Here is a 15,822-nt window from a genome sequence, read left to right as displayed (position 1 = left end):
TCTGGGACACAGCTACCTCACATACCACTTACATCTCACACCCAGTGTCTGGGACAGACCATTCTTACACACCACTTACATCTCACACCCAGTGTCTGGGACACAGCATCCTCACACACCACTTACATCTCACACCCAATGTCTGGGACACAGCATCCTCACACACCACTTACATCTCACATCCAGTGTCTGGTACAGAGCTCAGAGCATACTCACATACCACTTACATCTCACACCCAGTGTCTGGGACACAGCATCCTCACACACCACTTACATCTCACATCCAGTGTCTGGTACAGAGCTCAGAGCATCCTCACATACCACTTACATCTCACACCCAGTGTCTGGGACACAGCATCCTCACACACCACTTACATCTCACACCCAGTGTCTGGGACAGAGCTCAGAGCATCCTCACATACCACTTACATCTCACACCCAGTGTCTGGGACAGAGCTCAGAGCATCCTCGCATACCACTTACATCTCACACCCAATGTCTGGGACAGACCATTCTTACACACCACTTACATCTCACAACCAGTGTCTGGGACAGAGCTCAGAGCATCCTCGCATACCACTTACATCTCACACCCAATGTCTGGGACAGAGCTCAGAGCATCCTCGCATACCACTTACATCTCACACCCAATGTCTGGGACAGACCATCCTCACACACCACTTACATCTCACACCCAGTGTCTGGGACAGAGCTCACAGCTACCTCACATACCACTAACATCTCACACCCAGTGTCTGGGACAGAGCTCACAGATACCTCGCATACCACTAACATCTCACACCCAGTGTCTGGGACAGAGCCCAGAGCATGTCCACATACCACTTATATCTCACACCAAGTGTCTGGCACAGAGCTCAGAGCATGTCCGCACACCACTTATATATCTCACACCCAATGTCTGGGACAGAGCTCACTGTTACTTCACATACCACTTACATCTCACACCTAATGTCTGGGACAAAGATCAGAGCATCCCACATACCACTTCTATCTTAAACCTCGTGTCTGGGACAGAGCTCAAAGCATGCCCACATACCACTTACATCTCATACCCAATGTCTGGGACAGAGCTCAGAGCATGTTCACAGACCACTTATATCTTACACCTAGTGTCTGGGACAGAGCTCACAGATACCTCACATACCACTTATATATCACACCCAGTGTCTGGGACAGAGTTCAGAGCATCCTCACCTACCACTTACATCTCACACGCAGTGCCTGGGACAGAGCTCAGAGCATGTCCACATACCACTTATATCCTGCACCCAATAGCTGGGACAGAGCTCATAACATCTATACCTACCATTTATATCTCCCACCCAGCGTCTGGAACAGAGCTCACAGCTACTTCACACAGCAATTTTATCTCTCACCCTGTGTCTGGGACAGAGCACACAGATACCTCACATAGCACTTGTATCTCACACCCAGTGTCTGGGACACAGCATCCTCGCATACCACTTACATCTCACACCCAGTGTCTGGGACACAGCTACCTCACATACCACTTACATCTCACACCCAGTGTCTGGGACACAGCATCCTCACACACCACTTGCATCTCACACCCAATGTCTGGGACACAGCTACCTCACATACCACTTACATCTCACACCCAGTGTCTGGGACACAGCATCCTCACACACCACTTACATCTCACACCCAGTGTCTGGTACAGAGCTCAGAGCATCCTCACATACCACTTACATCTCACACCCAGTGTCTGGGACACAGCTACCTCACATACCACTTACATCTCACACCCAGTGTCTGGGACACAGCATCCTCACATACCACTTACATCTCACACCCAGTGTCTGGGACACAGCTACCTCACATACCACTTACATCTCACACCCAGTGTCTGGGACACAGCATCCTCACACACCACTTACATCTCACACCCAGTGTCTGGTACAGAGCTCAGAGCATCCTCACATACCACTTACATCTCACACCCAGTGTCTGGGACACAGCATCCTCACATACCACTTACATCTCACACCCAGTGTCTGGGACACAGCTACCTCACATACCACTTACATCTCACACCCAGTGTCTGGGACAGACCATTCTTACACACCACTTACATCTCACACCCAGTGTCTGGGACACAGCATCCTCACACACCACTTACATCTCACACCCAATGTCTGGGACACAGCATCCTCACACACCACTTACATCTCACATCCAGTGTCTGGTACAGAGCTCAGAGCATACTCACATACCACTTACATCTCACACCCAGTGTCTGGGACACAGCATCCTCACACACCACTTACATCTCACATCCAGTGTCTGGTACAGAGCTCAGAGCATCCTCACATACCACTTACATCTCACACCCAGTGTCTGGGACACAGCATCCTCACACACCACTTACATCTCACACCCAGTGTCTGGGACAGAGCTCAGAGCATCCTCACATACCACTTACATCTCACACCCAGTGTCTGGGACAGAGCTCAGAGCATCCTCGCATACCACTTACATCTCACACCCAATGTCTGGGACAGACCATTCTTACACACCACTTACATCTCACAACCAGTGTCTGGGACAGAGCTCAGAGCATCCTCGCATACCACTTACATCTCACACCCAATGTCTGGGACAGAGCTCAGAGCATCCTCGCATACCACTTACATCTCACACCCAATGTCTGGGACAGACCATCCTCACACACCACTTACATCTCACACCCAGTGTCTGGGACAGAGCTCACAGCTACCTCACATACCACTAACATCTCACACCCAGTGTCTGGGACAGAGCTCACAGATACCTCGCATACCACTAACATCTCACACCCAGTGTCTGGGACAGAGCCCAGAGCATGTCCACATACCACTTATATCTCACACCAAGTGTCTGGCACAGAGCTCAGAGCATGTCCGCACACCACTTATATATCTCACACCCAATGTCTGGGACAGAGCTCACTGTTACTTCACATACCACTTACATCTCACACCTAATGTCTGGGACAAAGATCAGAGCATCCCACATACCACTTCTATCTTAAACCTCGTGTCTGGGACAGAGCTCAAAGCATGCCCACATACCACTTACATCTCATACCCAATGTCTGGGACAGAGCTCAGAGCATGTTCACAGACCACTTATATCTTACACCTAGTGTCTGGGACAGAGCTCACAGATACCTCACATACCACTTATATATCACACCCAGTGTCTGGGACAGAGTTCAGAGCATCCTCACCTACCACTTACATCTCACACGCAGTGCCTGGGACAGAGCTCAGAGCATGTCCACATACCACTTATATCCTGCACCCAATAGCTGGGACAGAGCTCATAACATCTATACCTACCATTTATATCTCCCACCCAGCGTCTGGAACAGAGCTCACAGCTACTTCACACAGCAATTTTATCTCTCACCCTGTGTCTGGGACAGAGCACACAGATACCTCACATAGCACTTGTATCTCACACCTAGTGTCTGATACAGAGCTCCGAACACCCTCACGTACCACTAATCTCACCCCTCGTGTCTGGGACAGAGCTTGGGAGGATCTCGGTGGTCCTCACACACCTCGCTCCCAATGTATGGGACAGTGATCAGGGCATCACCATGTATCACTCAAAACTTAGATCCAAAGACTAGGGCAGAGCTCGGAGGATCTCCTGATCTCTCACTCATTTTACCTTCCGTGCGCGTCACCTAGCTCAATACCTCCGGACATCTCTGCCTCTCTGGCGTAAACAAAGTCCAGGTATCTTACTCCTCATCTCCCCATGTCATAGGCAGATATTTCAGGGTCTCCAGGTATCTCATTAGCATTACTAACCCAATGAGCATACTCTTACCAAATGCTTCCTCTTTTCTGGTTTGAACAAACCTAACATAATCGCGGGGGATCTCACTTCCCCTGTAAAACAGGGCTCACATGATCTGCAAGTATCTCACTCACCACATCTTTCCTGTCTATGACCAAGCTCTCAATACCTCCAGATATCTCACCTTCCCCGTCCGTGACCAAGCTCTCAAGACCTGCAGGTAGTTCACCTTTCCAGTCTGTGACCAAGCTCTCAATACCCCCAGGTATCTCACCTTCCTTGTCTGTGACCAAGCTCTCAATACCTGCACGTAGCTCGCCTTCCCAGTCTGTGACCAAGCTCTAAATACCCCCAGGTATCTCACCTTTCCAGTCTGTGACCAAGCTCTCAATACCTGCAGGTATCTCACCTTCCCAGTCTGTGACCAAGCTCTCAATACCCTAGGTACCTCATCTTCACCGTCTACGACCAAGCTCTCAATACCTGCAGGTATTTCACCTTCCCAGTTTGTGACCAAGCACTCAATACCTCAAGGTATCTCACCACCCCCCTCTGTGACCAAGCTCTCAATACCTCCAGGTATCTCACCTTCTCTGCCTGTGACCAAGCTCTCAATACCTTCAGGTATCTCACCTTCACTGTCTACGACCAAGTTCTCAATACCTGCAGGTAACTCACCTTCGATGCCTGTGACCAAGCTCTCAATACCTGCAGGTAGCTCACCTTCTATGCCTGTGACCAAGCTCTCAATACCGCCAGGTATTTTACCTTCCCCGTCTGTGACCAAGCTCTCAATACCTCCAGGTATCTCACCTGCCCTGTCTATGATTAAGCTCTCAATACCTCCAGGTATCTCGCCTTCCCTGCCTGTCTATGATAAAGCTCTCAATACCTACAGGTATCACACCTTCCCTGTCTATATTCAAGCTCTCAATACCTCCAGATATCTCACCTTCTCTGCCTGTGACCAAGCTCTCAATTGCTCCAGGTACCTCACCTTCTCTGCCTGTGACCAAGCTCTCAATACCGAAAAGTTTCTTACCTGTCGGTGTAGTTTTGCAGCTTGAAGATCTTTCTGGATTCACTATGCTGTGCATTATTCCGCGATCTTGTGGTTGGGTCCGGATTCGTAGTCTTTTCTTTGTTTTTTTTTTTTTTTTTTTGTAGCCCAGGTGGGCGTCGACGTCCACCATTTGGTGCACCTCCCGTGACGTCGTCGTGCTTCCTGCGGAAGTCCCACCTTTGGGGCGCCATCTTCGGGTTCTTTTTTCCCTTTTTTTTTTTTTTTTTTTTAACCCTAGGCGATTGATTAATCCTTTTGTCCATATTTCTGTACGTTTCCACTTCTTTGATCCTATCCATTTCACCCCCTCTTCCTCCAGCCTCATCTTCCTGGCGGAGGTGGGTGGGTTCGCTAGTGAATCCAGAAAGATCTTCAAGCTGCAAAACTACACCGACAGGTAAGAAACTTTTCGTTTTGCAGCGTGAATCTTTCTGGATTCACTATGCTGTGCATAGATTTTGTAGCGGTTTTCCTATTTTTGTGGTGGCTGGGTGGAAGATGATCGCTGGTCGTTGAAAATGTGTTGTAGCACCTTCTGTCCGACCTGTGCTTCCTTATTCATTTGAATGTCCACGCAGTAGTGCTTTGTGAACGTGTGCACAGATGCCCAAGTTGCTGCGAGACAAATGTCTTGGATGGGCGTGTTTGCCAGGAAGGCAACTGTGGCCCCCTTCTTCCTTGTGGAGTGAGCTTGGGGCCCCTCCGTTAGCTCCTGTCCAGCCTGTTTGTGACAGAATTGAATAGTGAGGGCAATCCACCTAGCGATGGTGCCCTTGGTCACTGGTCTACCCATGAAGCTAGTAGCAAAGGACACAAACAGCTGCTTCGACTTCCTGAGTTCCTTGGTTCTTTCAATGTAGTGCATCACCGCTCTTCTGGCATCGAGGGTGTGCAGGGCCTTTTCTGCGTTTGTAGTCGGGTTTTGGAAGAAACTCGGTATCTGGATACTCTGATTCATGTGGAACGCCGACACTACCTTGGGCATGAAGTGTGGGTCCGTCCTCAGGACAACCCTGTCTTTGTGAATTTGAATGTAGGGCTCCTGTAGCGTTAGTGCTTGAAGCTCGCTCACCCTGCGTAGTGAGGTTATGGCCACTAGAAAGGCAGTTTTCATCGTCAACCTTTGTAGAGTGGCCTTGTGAATGGGTTCAAACGGCGCCTTCATGAGCTCCGTCAGAACCACGTTTAAGTTCCATGCCGGCGGCGGCAACCTTTTCGGGGGTGCCATTCTTTTGGCTCCCTCCATGAATCTCTTCACCACCTGCGAGGTGAAGAAGCTTCCACCCTTCTCACCTCTGGTGTAGGCAACGATCGCTGCTAGGTGTACCCTTAGGGAGCTCGAGCAGAGGTTACTCTTTAGAAGGTGTGTGAGGTACCTCAGCACAGTTGAGTCTCTTGTCATTCTGTTTTGCAGGCCCTTTTTCCTGCACCACACCGTGAATTTCTTCCACTTTGCGCTGTAGCACTTTCTTGTAGTAGGTTTCCTTGCCTCCCGCAGCACTCGCATAGTGCTCTGAGGTAACCTTAGGTGTGCGAACTCTAGGCCTTCAGGAGCCATGCTGCTAGGTTGAGTGTCTCTGGCTCTGGGTGCAGGACCTCCCCGTTTTGCATTGAGAGCAGGTCTTTTCTCCTCTCGAACCTGTACGGATTGCCTTGCGCCATTTCCTGAATCTGTGAGAACCATGTTTGCCTCGCCCACTGTGGAGCCACCAGGATCAGAGTCATGTTGCTGGTTCTGCACTTGTCGAGCACTCTGTGCAACAGGGGTATCGGTGGAAAGGCGTAGGCAAATGTCCTCCACCAGCTTATCCATAGGGCATTTCCCTTGGATTGCTGATCTGGTTGCCTGGATGCGAAGCTTTGGCATTTCGCATTGTGGCGTGTTGCAAATAGGTCTATTGTGGGAGTCCCCCATCTCTGGAAGATTTTCTCCGTTTCCTGGCCATTGAGCTCCCACTCGTGTGATGCCGAGGTCTGTCTGCTCAGCCAGTCTGCCTCCACATTGTCCTTCCCTGGTAGGTGAATTGCCAGTAGATCTATTTTGAGAGGTATGGCCCATCTCCAAATCTCCTGAGCTAGGGATGAGAGGGGAAACGACTGTGTCCCCCCTTGTTTGTTGATGTAGAACATCGCCGTGGTGTTGTCTGTCTGTACCAACACCCTCTGGCCGAACAGGTGTCTCTGGAATGCCTTCAGGGCTAACAGTATCGTTTTCAACTCGAGGTAGTTGATGTGGCGGACCGCGTCTGCTGGAGCCCATAGACCCCTCACTCTGAGGTTGTCCATGTGCGCTCCCCATCCCTTCTGCGATGCGTCCGTGGTAATGGTCATTGTTGGGCTTGGTGGTGTCAGGCTTCTCCCCGTTGTTATGTTGTCTCTGTTCCACCAAGTTATCTCCTCCTGCACTGCGTGCGTAACAACCACTAGATCCTCCCAACTTCCGTTTGCTTGTGACCATTGCTGTTGCAGCCATTCTTGGAATGGTCTCATGTGCAGGCGTACATTCGGCACCAGCTGGATACAGGACGCCATCATCCCCATCATCTTGCTCACCGCCCTCACTGTCAGAGCTCGCCCCTTCTGGTAGAGCTGCGTCTCCTTGAGTAGAGCATCTGTCCTCCTGTCGCTGGGCACTACTGTACCGTTGAGGGAGTTGATCTTTGCCCCCAGGAAAATCTTTACCTGTTCCGGTTCCAGCGATGATTTTCCCCAGTGGATGGAAAATCCCAGATTTGTGAGGGTGTCTGTTACGCGTTTTGCGTGCCTCTCGCACTTCTCGCGTGAGTTTGCCTTGACCAGCCAGTCGTCCAAGTAGGGGTATACGTGTATTCCCTGCTTTCGTAGGTGTGCTGCTACCGCCGACAGGCATTTTGTAAAGACCCTTGGCGCTGATTTTAATCCGAAGGCCAGGGTTGTGAACTGGTAGTGTTCCTGTTCGATGTTGAATCTTAGAAGGCCCTTGTGCCTTCTGTTTATTGGGATGTGAAGATAGGCATCCTTGAGGTCCACGGTGACCATGAAGTCCCCTTCTCTTATCTGTGGCAGTACCTCCTGCAGTGAAGTCATTTTGAACCTTTGCGTTCTGATGAACTTGTTTAGGTAACGGAGGTCCAGTATGGGTCTGAGGTCTCCGTCTACCTTCGGAACCACGAAGTAGTTTGAGTAGACCCCTTTGTTGCGTTCCCTGAACGGCACTGTCTCTATGGCTCCCTTTTGTAGGAGTTTCCGCGTTTCTTCTCTGAGTATTGCCAGTTCTTGGGCCGATCTCTGTCTTCCCTTCGGCTTCCTGTTTGGAGGTCTTTTCTCCAAGTCTACGCAGTATCCGTACTGCACGATGTTCCGTATCCACTTGTCTGTGGTTATACGCCGCCACTCCTGAAGGTAGAACCTCAGCCTTCCGCCTACTGGTGACGTATGCTCGTAGGCTCTTGAATCTTCTCTTTCCCCTGATGACACTTTTTTGCGCCTCCCCCTTGGGGACCTTACGAGGGTAGGCGTCTTCTTGCGTGCTGAGTCACTTCGAGGAGGGCTGATCGCCCCCTCTCCTCCTTTGGCCACGTCCGTTCCCTCTCCCGCGAAAGGACTGGCCCCGAGGTTGATATTGCCAGCTTTGCTTCTGCTGACTTTGTCCGTGACCTTCGCCCTGCTGACCCTGTTGGAACGCCTGGTGCGACGTCCCCTGTTGGCTTCCACCCCTACCGTAGGGTCTCCTCGAGGGATTTCCTCGTCTCATTCCCCTCAGCTGTAGGGCCCCCATGGACCTCGCTGTCTCGTTTTCCTTCTTGAGCTGGGTGAGCTTTTCGTCCACCGTTGCTCCGAACAGTGTCTCTCCGTTGAAGGGGGTGCCAAGGATGTTGTTCTGTACTTCCGGTTTGAATCCCGAGATTCTTAGCCATGCATGCCTCCTCTCTGTGACCCCTATGGCCATGAGTCTTGCTGAAGTCTCTGCCCCATCCAACGCCGTCTTTATACAGGAGTTGGCGATGTTCTTGCCTTCATCCACCAGGTGAGAGGCTCTCTGGCGGTATTCTTCGGGGAGGTGCTTTACTAGCTCCCCCATCTCATCCCAGTGTTGGTATTGGTGCCTATTGAGGAGTGCATTCGAATTCGCCATGCGCCAGTGCATTGCGGCGTTCCTCTCGACCTTTCTGCCTGTGAGGTCGATCCTCCTGCTCTCTTTATCCGGAGGTGGGCCCGAAGTTGCTGGAACGTTGGCCCTTCTCCTGGCCGTGGAGGCTATGATGGAGTCTGCGGTGACGCTACCCTTGATGTAAGGTGGGTCCAGGGAGGAGTGCTTATATTTCTTCTCTGTCCTGGGCGTGATCGACCGGCAGGTGGCAGGCTCCTTGAAGGCTTCTCTCCCCTGGTTCATCACGCTTTGTAGCATGGGGAGGAACTGACTCCTGGTCTGGATGGGGAGCAGTGTTTCGACGAGAAAATCGGCTTTCGGCCTCTCCTCGTCGAGTTTGACGCCGAAGGCCATTGCTGCGCTCCTCACCACCATATTGTACACCCTGATGTCGTCGGGTGGCGAAGGCCTCGAGGGGTACGTGTCCACGGCCTCCTCCGGGTTTTCGGTGTCGAGATCGTGCCATTCGACGTCGTTGCTGGTAGATGCCGCCGAGTCGTAGAACGACTGTTGGTCTCCTTCCTCGGCTTCTTCCTCATAATAGGGCTCCTCTTCTTCCTCGAGATCCCTTGTCAGCCCTTCGGCGTCGAACTCGTCTTCGACCTCGACGACGTCCGCCGATGAAACCGTTGGAATCTTGAATTCCTTCATCCTGGCGTCGAACTCCTTCTTCCTTTGAAGGATGTTCTCCATTTCGGCCTCGAGCCGCCTCTTCTTTTTCTCCATTTCGGAGATGCTTTCGGCGTCGACCGCGGGTCTTTTCGATGAAACTTGCGTCGACGTCGAACGTTCTTTCTGCGTCGATCGGCCAGTTTCATGGGATGGTTTCGACGACCCTTGCCTTTCGGCGTCTTTCTGCACCAGGGAGTCCTTTTGTAAGGATCCGCTGGGCCTTTTGTCCGAAGTTCCCCCTTTGGACGTCGATGTTTTCGGCGCCGGGGCTCCCTTCGTGGGCCTTGACTCAGTTTTTCTCGAGTCACCCTCGTGTTTTCGAGGTGTTTTTTGATTTGCGCTCGACGATTCTCTTACCTCGTCTTCTTTTTTCTTGTCGGTCTCTACGACCGTGAAGTTTTCGGCTGTCTCGGCGACGTTGTCCTCGTCGTCCGTGTCGAGGCCCAGCTCGTAGAGTGTCGGGGGTTTCCCTTTGCCATCCATGTTGGCGTTGGCTCTTCTCTGCCTCTCTCTCACCCTGAGTGTCTTCGGCGCGAAGGCTGAGCAGGCGTTGCAGTCGATACTCTGGTGATCCACCGGTAGGCAGAGGTTGCAGACCGGATGCTGGTCTTTCTGCGCGAACTTGTGGTGGCAGTTTGGGCAGAACTTGAATGGCGTCTTGTCCATTTCGCTCAGGGTCTCTGAGCGTGCATTCTCCAAGGTTGTCGAAGAAAAAAGGTTCGCTGGTCCTCTTTCTTCGCGCTCCTGATGAAATCTGTTCTATTCCTGATGTCTTCTCTCGATTCTATCGATGAAACTCGCTTTTCTTCCTTCTTCCTCCGAGTGAATTTCTGGAGCTTCCCGATGACGATCCAGACCCAACGGCGGAAAAAAGAATCTGAAGATGGCGCCCCGAAGGTGGGACTTCCGCAGGAAGCACGACGACGTCACGGGAGGTGCACCAAATGGTGGACGTCGACGCCCACCTGGGCTACAAAAAAAAAACAAAGAAAAGACTACGAATCCGGACCCAACCACAAGATCGCGGAATAATGCACAGCATAGTGAATCCAGAAAGATTCACGCTGCAAAACTCCAGGTATCTCGCCTTCCCAACCTGTCTATGATAAAGCTCTCAATACCTACAGGTATCACACCTTCCCTGTCTATATTCAAGCTCTCAATACCTCCAGATATCTCACCTTCTCTGCCTGTGACCAAGCTCTCAATTGCTCCAGGTATCTCACCTTCTCTGCCTGTGACCAAGCTCTCAATACCTACAGGTATCTCACCTTGTCTGCCTGTGACCAAGTTCTCATTAACTACAGGTATCTCTCCTTCCCCATCGATGATTAAGCTCTTAATACCTCCAGGTATCTCACCTTACCCGTCGATGATTAAGCTCTCAATACCCTCAGGTATCTCACCTTCATGGTCTACGACCTAGCTCTCAATACCTCCAGGTATCTCACCTTTCCTGTCTATATCCAAGCTCTCAATACCTCCAGGTATCTCACCTTCTCTGTCTATGATTACGCTCTCAATACCTCCAGGTATCTCAACTTCCCTGTCTATATCCAAGCTCTCAATACCACCATGTATCTCACCTTCTCTGCCTGTGACCAAGCTCTCAATACCTTCAGGTATCTCACCTTTGCTCTGTAAGGCCAAGCTCTCAATACCTGCAGATATCACACTCACATCCGCTGTCTAAGACCAAGCTCTCAATACCTCCAGTTATCTCACCTTCCCTGTCTAAACCCAAGCACTCAACACCTCCAGGTACCCCATGTTCTCCAGCTGCAACAAACCTCACATTATCTTGGGATATCTCACTTTCCCTGTCTGAGACAGGGCTCACAGTTCCTACAGGTGCCTCCTTCCCTGTCGAGGACACAGTTTAAAGAATCTTCAGGAATTTCACTCATCTGCCCTGTCCGAGGCAGAAGTTTCAAGATCCCCACGTATCTCGCCAGCCTTACAAACCCCTGTCTGGGACTGAGCTTACATGCCCAGGAACTTCAGTCTTCTTGTCAATGACTGAGTTCCCATTTCCACGTAGCTCACCTATGAGTAGGGCAGAGTTCTCAGCACTACCAGGTATCTCAACTATTTTTTACCTTCCCTGTCTGTGATAGAGCTTACATCTCCATATATCTCACCTCTTCTGTCTAGGAAAACCAAACTATCAAGGTAGCTCACCACCCTCTATGCAGGACACAGTTCATACCTCCAGGTATCACACGTCTCCTGTCTAGGACACAGCAGACACCTCCACATGTGTTAATTCCCTTGTCTAGGGGCACAGCTCACATTTTCAACTAGCTCCCCCCACTGTCTAACAGGGACCTCACATGTTCAGGTATCAATTTCCCTTCTCTAGGATAGAACTCACATCTCTCGCTAGCTGCACCCCCTCCCCACCTCACAGTCTAGGACAGAGCGCACATCTTCGGGTAGTTCACCTCCTCTATCCAGGGCAGAGCTCACATGTCCAGGTATCTTAATTTCTTTATCTAGGACAGAACGCACATCTACGGGTAGGCCACTATTTAGGACAGAGCACACACCTTCAGGTAGCTCACCTTCTCTATCTAGGGCAGAGCTCAGATCTCCAAGTATCTCAATGCCCTTGCCTAGGACAGACCCACTTCTCTGGGTACCCACTCGTGCCTCACTGTCTAGGACTAAACACACACCTTCGTGCAGCTCACCTCTGTCTAGGGCAGAGCTCACATCTCCAGGTATCTTGACTGCATTGCATTGTCTAGGACAGAACTCATATCTCTGGGTAGCTCACTCTTTTGCCCATCCTCCCTCCCTCACTGTCTAGGACAGAGCTCACATCTCCAGAAAGCCCACCCCTCCTGCCCTGGACAGAAATCTCAGCGCTGCCAGGTATGTCAGCACCCTTACCTTTCCTGTCTGTGACCCCTTTTCTTGGCTCCGGGACGAGGTCTCACCAGGTTCTGGGGGGCGTCTCTCAGCCCAAAGCTCTTTGCCACATGGCCCAGGTGGAGGAGGCGCACGTGGAAGATGTGCTTCAGGCTCTTGTGGTAGGTGGCGTAAGACCGGATGAAGGACTGCAGGGCTAAAAAAAAAAAAAAAAACACCACGTCAAACACGAGCTCCCACTGTGGCACCTCGATTTTCAACCATGTGCAGGAGTTCAAAAACGAGTTCAGTTTGTATTAATACTCAGTGGTGTTACATGTCGGAATACAGAGTGGGTGCAACACTGCTGTGCAACAGTGAACTCGTGGCACAACTGTGATACCTGCAGAATTCAAAAGGACACATCTCACACCGCACACCGTGAATGGGCGCACTGTTTGTGCACTGTGCACCAGAGGCACTATCCTACGGCCTGTCACTCACCACAGTTCACAATAAAGATATGTCAATGGATGTGTAGGGGAAAGTAACAGAGATAGTGTACTGTGATTTACTGTGTTAGTAGAAGATGATGTATACATATCATGCCAGGACCATGGCTAATCTACTATTACACAAGCGCATGGCTTCACAAGGAGTCTGGTCTATGAGGAAATTAAAATAAAGAATTAAATAAATGCATATTTTTCGAATTCTTTTTTTTAAAGGAAGTTCACGGCAAAGTTGGACTTCTGAAAATGAGGCGTGATCAGACCCAGTAAGGCCGACACTACTGATCCATCCGGTATGTAGTTGTCTCAGACACTGAGACGCTGCTCTACATGAGACAGAGCTGCTGTGAGGTGTATCCTTTCCTTACTGTGCTGCTGGCGCACCCTTGGGCGAGCAAGTGCAACATGGTGTTCGAAAGGACAACCGGCTGCGTCCTGGCCACAGGATCTGGTGTGGTCTGTAGGACAGACTCGATCGAAACACCATGAAAAGGGCTTACACAGGTGACCACTACACATCCAACAGTGATCCTGTCCTTATGAAGCGCTCATCTGAAGGTGAAGAATCCAAGCACGTCAAAATTTGGGCAGTGATGCCTATGATGCATCTAGTCACCTGGAAACTGAATACGATCATATAGCTACCCACTTTGGGGCCAATGGCAGTCATACACCCAGCCCACTAGGGGCCAATGTCAATAATACACCTAGGCACTTGGGAACAGATAGCAACCATACACCCACCCACTTAAAGACCGACAGCAATCATGCACCCACCCACTTAGGAAGCAATGGTAAACATGCACCCAACCACTTGGGAACCAATGGCAATCATGCACCCAACCACTTGGGAACCGATGGCAATCATGCAACCAACCACCTGGGAACCACTAGTAATCATGCACCTAACCACCTGGGAACCATTAGTAATCTTGCACCCAACCACTTGGCACTGAAGGCAATCATGCACCCAACCACGTGGGAAGCAATGGTAATCATGCACCCAACCTCCTGGCACTGAAGGCAATCATGCACCCAACCACTTGGGAACCAATGGTAATCATGCACCCAACCACTAGCAGACCGATGGCAATCAAACATCCAACCATCAGGAGAACCAGTATCAATAATACACCTAGTGTAACGCCCTGAACGTCTCAGGATCGTTTAACAGACACGATAATGAGGACGCAACCACTTGTGAAGGGTTAGTTATTTTAATGAAGGCAAAAACAATACAACGAATAAACAAAAGTTATAGTCACTGGAATCCTCCAGGCTAAGTACGTTACCAGCCCACAGCACGGATGGTCCTAACCGTCCTCTGCATATACGCCGATCCCGGCGTATGCCAACAGAGGGCAGAAATGAAATGGCCGACAATGCCAATCGGTAGGCTGTGAGGGGCACGACGAGTGTTGGGGAGAATCGAGGAGTCAGGGAAACACCCAGCCGGGGTCTCTACCTGAAGGGAGCAGCCGCTCAACCTCTTCCTCAGACTGCACCGGGACGCGGAGTCACCTCCTGGTGATGCGTCACCGATACCCCAATCAAAAGCAAGAAGACTGAACCGAGAGCAGCCGCTCGATCGATCCTGTGGACTTCCGAGTCTGTAACGCGGCAAACACCTCCTGGTGTGCGTTACAGCTGGCAGTCCCTGTATCTCTGGTCGGGCTGGGAGTTACGACTCCAACCAGCAAAAGCGCCACTGCGCTTTGACTCAGCCGAGTCAAAAAGCGAAGCTCAATGGTTGACCGGTAGAGCTTCCGGGTCCTTCACAGGTGACGATGGGGCAAGACACGGCCCAGGGAGTAACGACTCGACCTACCTCCGTTCTTGCCTTACTGGAGCACCACTCCGGAACACTGCTCTTCACGAAGCAGGTACGTCGGTGTAATGAATATGCTACTTACCAGTATGCATCTGTTCTTGGCATGTAGGGCTGCTGACATTCATATCTGTGCATAGATCGCCGCCTAGTGTTGGGTCCGGATGTTTGCACGTTGTTGTCCTGGAAGAGTCTTCGAAGTATCCTTGGATAGGTGACTCCTCCCCTGGACTACAGTGCGCATGGGCATCCTCTCCATCCTCAGATTGTTTTTCGCCATTGTGGCAGTGATGGAGTAGATACAGAAAGTGATGACCATGCTTGCAATAATTCTGAGAGCTGCAGCTGCGACAGGCGCCGGGGAGGAGGGAGGGCGATATGAATGTCAGCAGCCCTACATGCCAAGAACAGATGCATACTGGTAAGTAGCATATTCAGTTCGAGGCATGTGGGCTGCTGAATTCATATCTGTGCATAGAATACATAGCAGTGCCCTCTATTGGCGGCGGCTACCCGTGCCAGCTGCAGCGGTCTGAAAAAGTGTTTTGAGAACAGCCTGTCCTACAGCTGCCTGCTGTTTTGACTGCACATCTACGCAATAGTGTTTTGTAAATGTGTGTGTAGTGGACCATGTGGCTGCTCTGCATATATCATGCAGGGGAATGTTTCCTAGGAAGGCCATGGAAGCCCCCAACTTGCGTGTTGAGTGGGCTCGTGGTGGAATAGTTAATGTGCGTTTTGCCTTTTGATAACAGATTTGAATACACTTAACTATCCATCTGGCTATCCCTGCTTTGGAGATGGCGTTACCTTTGTGGTGTGGGGCAAAGGCAACGAACAGTTGTTTTGTCTTCCTGAAGGGTTTAGTCCTGTCGATGTAGTACATGAGGGCCCTCCGTACATCTAGTGTATGTAATGCCCTCTCTGCAACAGT

General features: G+C 50.9%; 1 protein-coding gene across 2 annotated transcripts in view; it reads right to left on the bottom strand.

Moving 5' to 3' along the window:
* Positions 1–15,822, bottom strand: part of DDX31 (DEAD-box helicase 31) — a 267,577-nt gene that overhangs the window by 36,216 nt on the left and 215,539 nt on the right. For both annotated transcript variants that reach the window (XM_085613914.1, XM_085613915.1), the window contains one exon: positions 12,591–12,765. In XM_085613914.1, the coding sequence (XP_085470040.1) occupies positions 12,591–12,765 (175 nt within the window). The remainder of the gene's footprint in view (positions 1–12,590; positions 12,766–15,822) is intronic.

This window comes from Triturus cristatus, chromosome 1_2 (assembly GCF_964204655.1).
Source record: "Triturus cristatus chromosome 1_2, aTriCri1.1, whole genome shotgun sequence".
Lineage (NCBI taxonomy): Eukaryota > Metazoa > Chordata > Amphibia > Caudata > Salamandridae > Triturus > Triturus cristatus.
The sequence above is the reverse complement of the archived record's forward strand: the minus strand, read 5'-3'. Positions and strand labels throughout refer to the sequence as shown.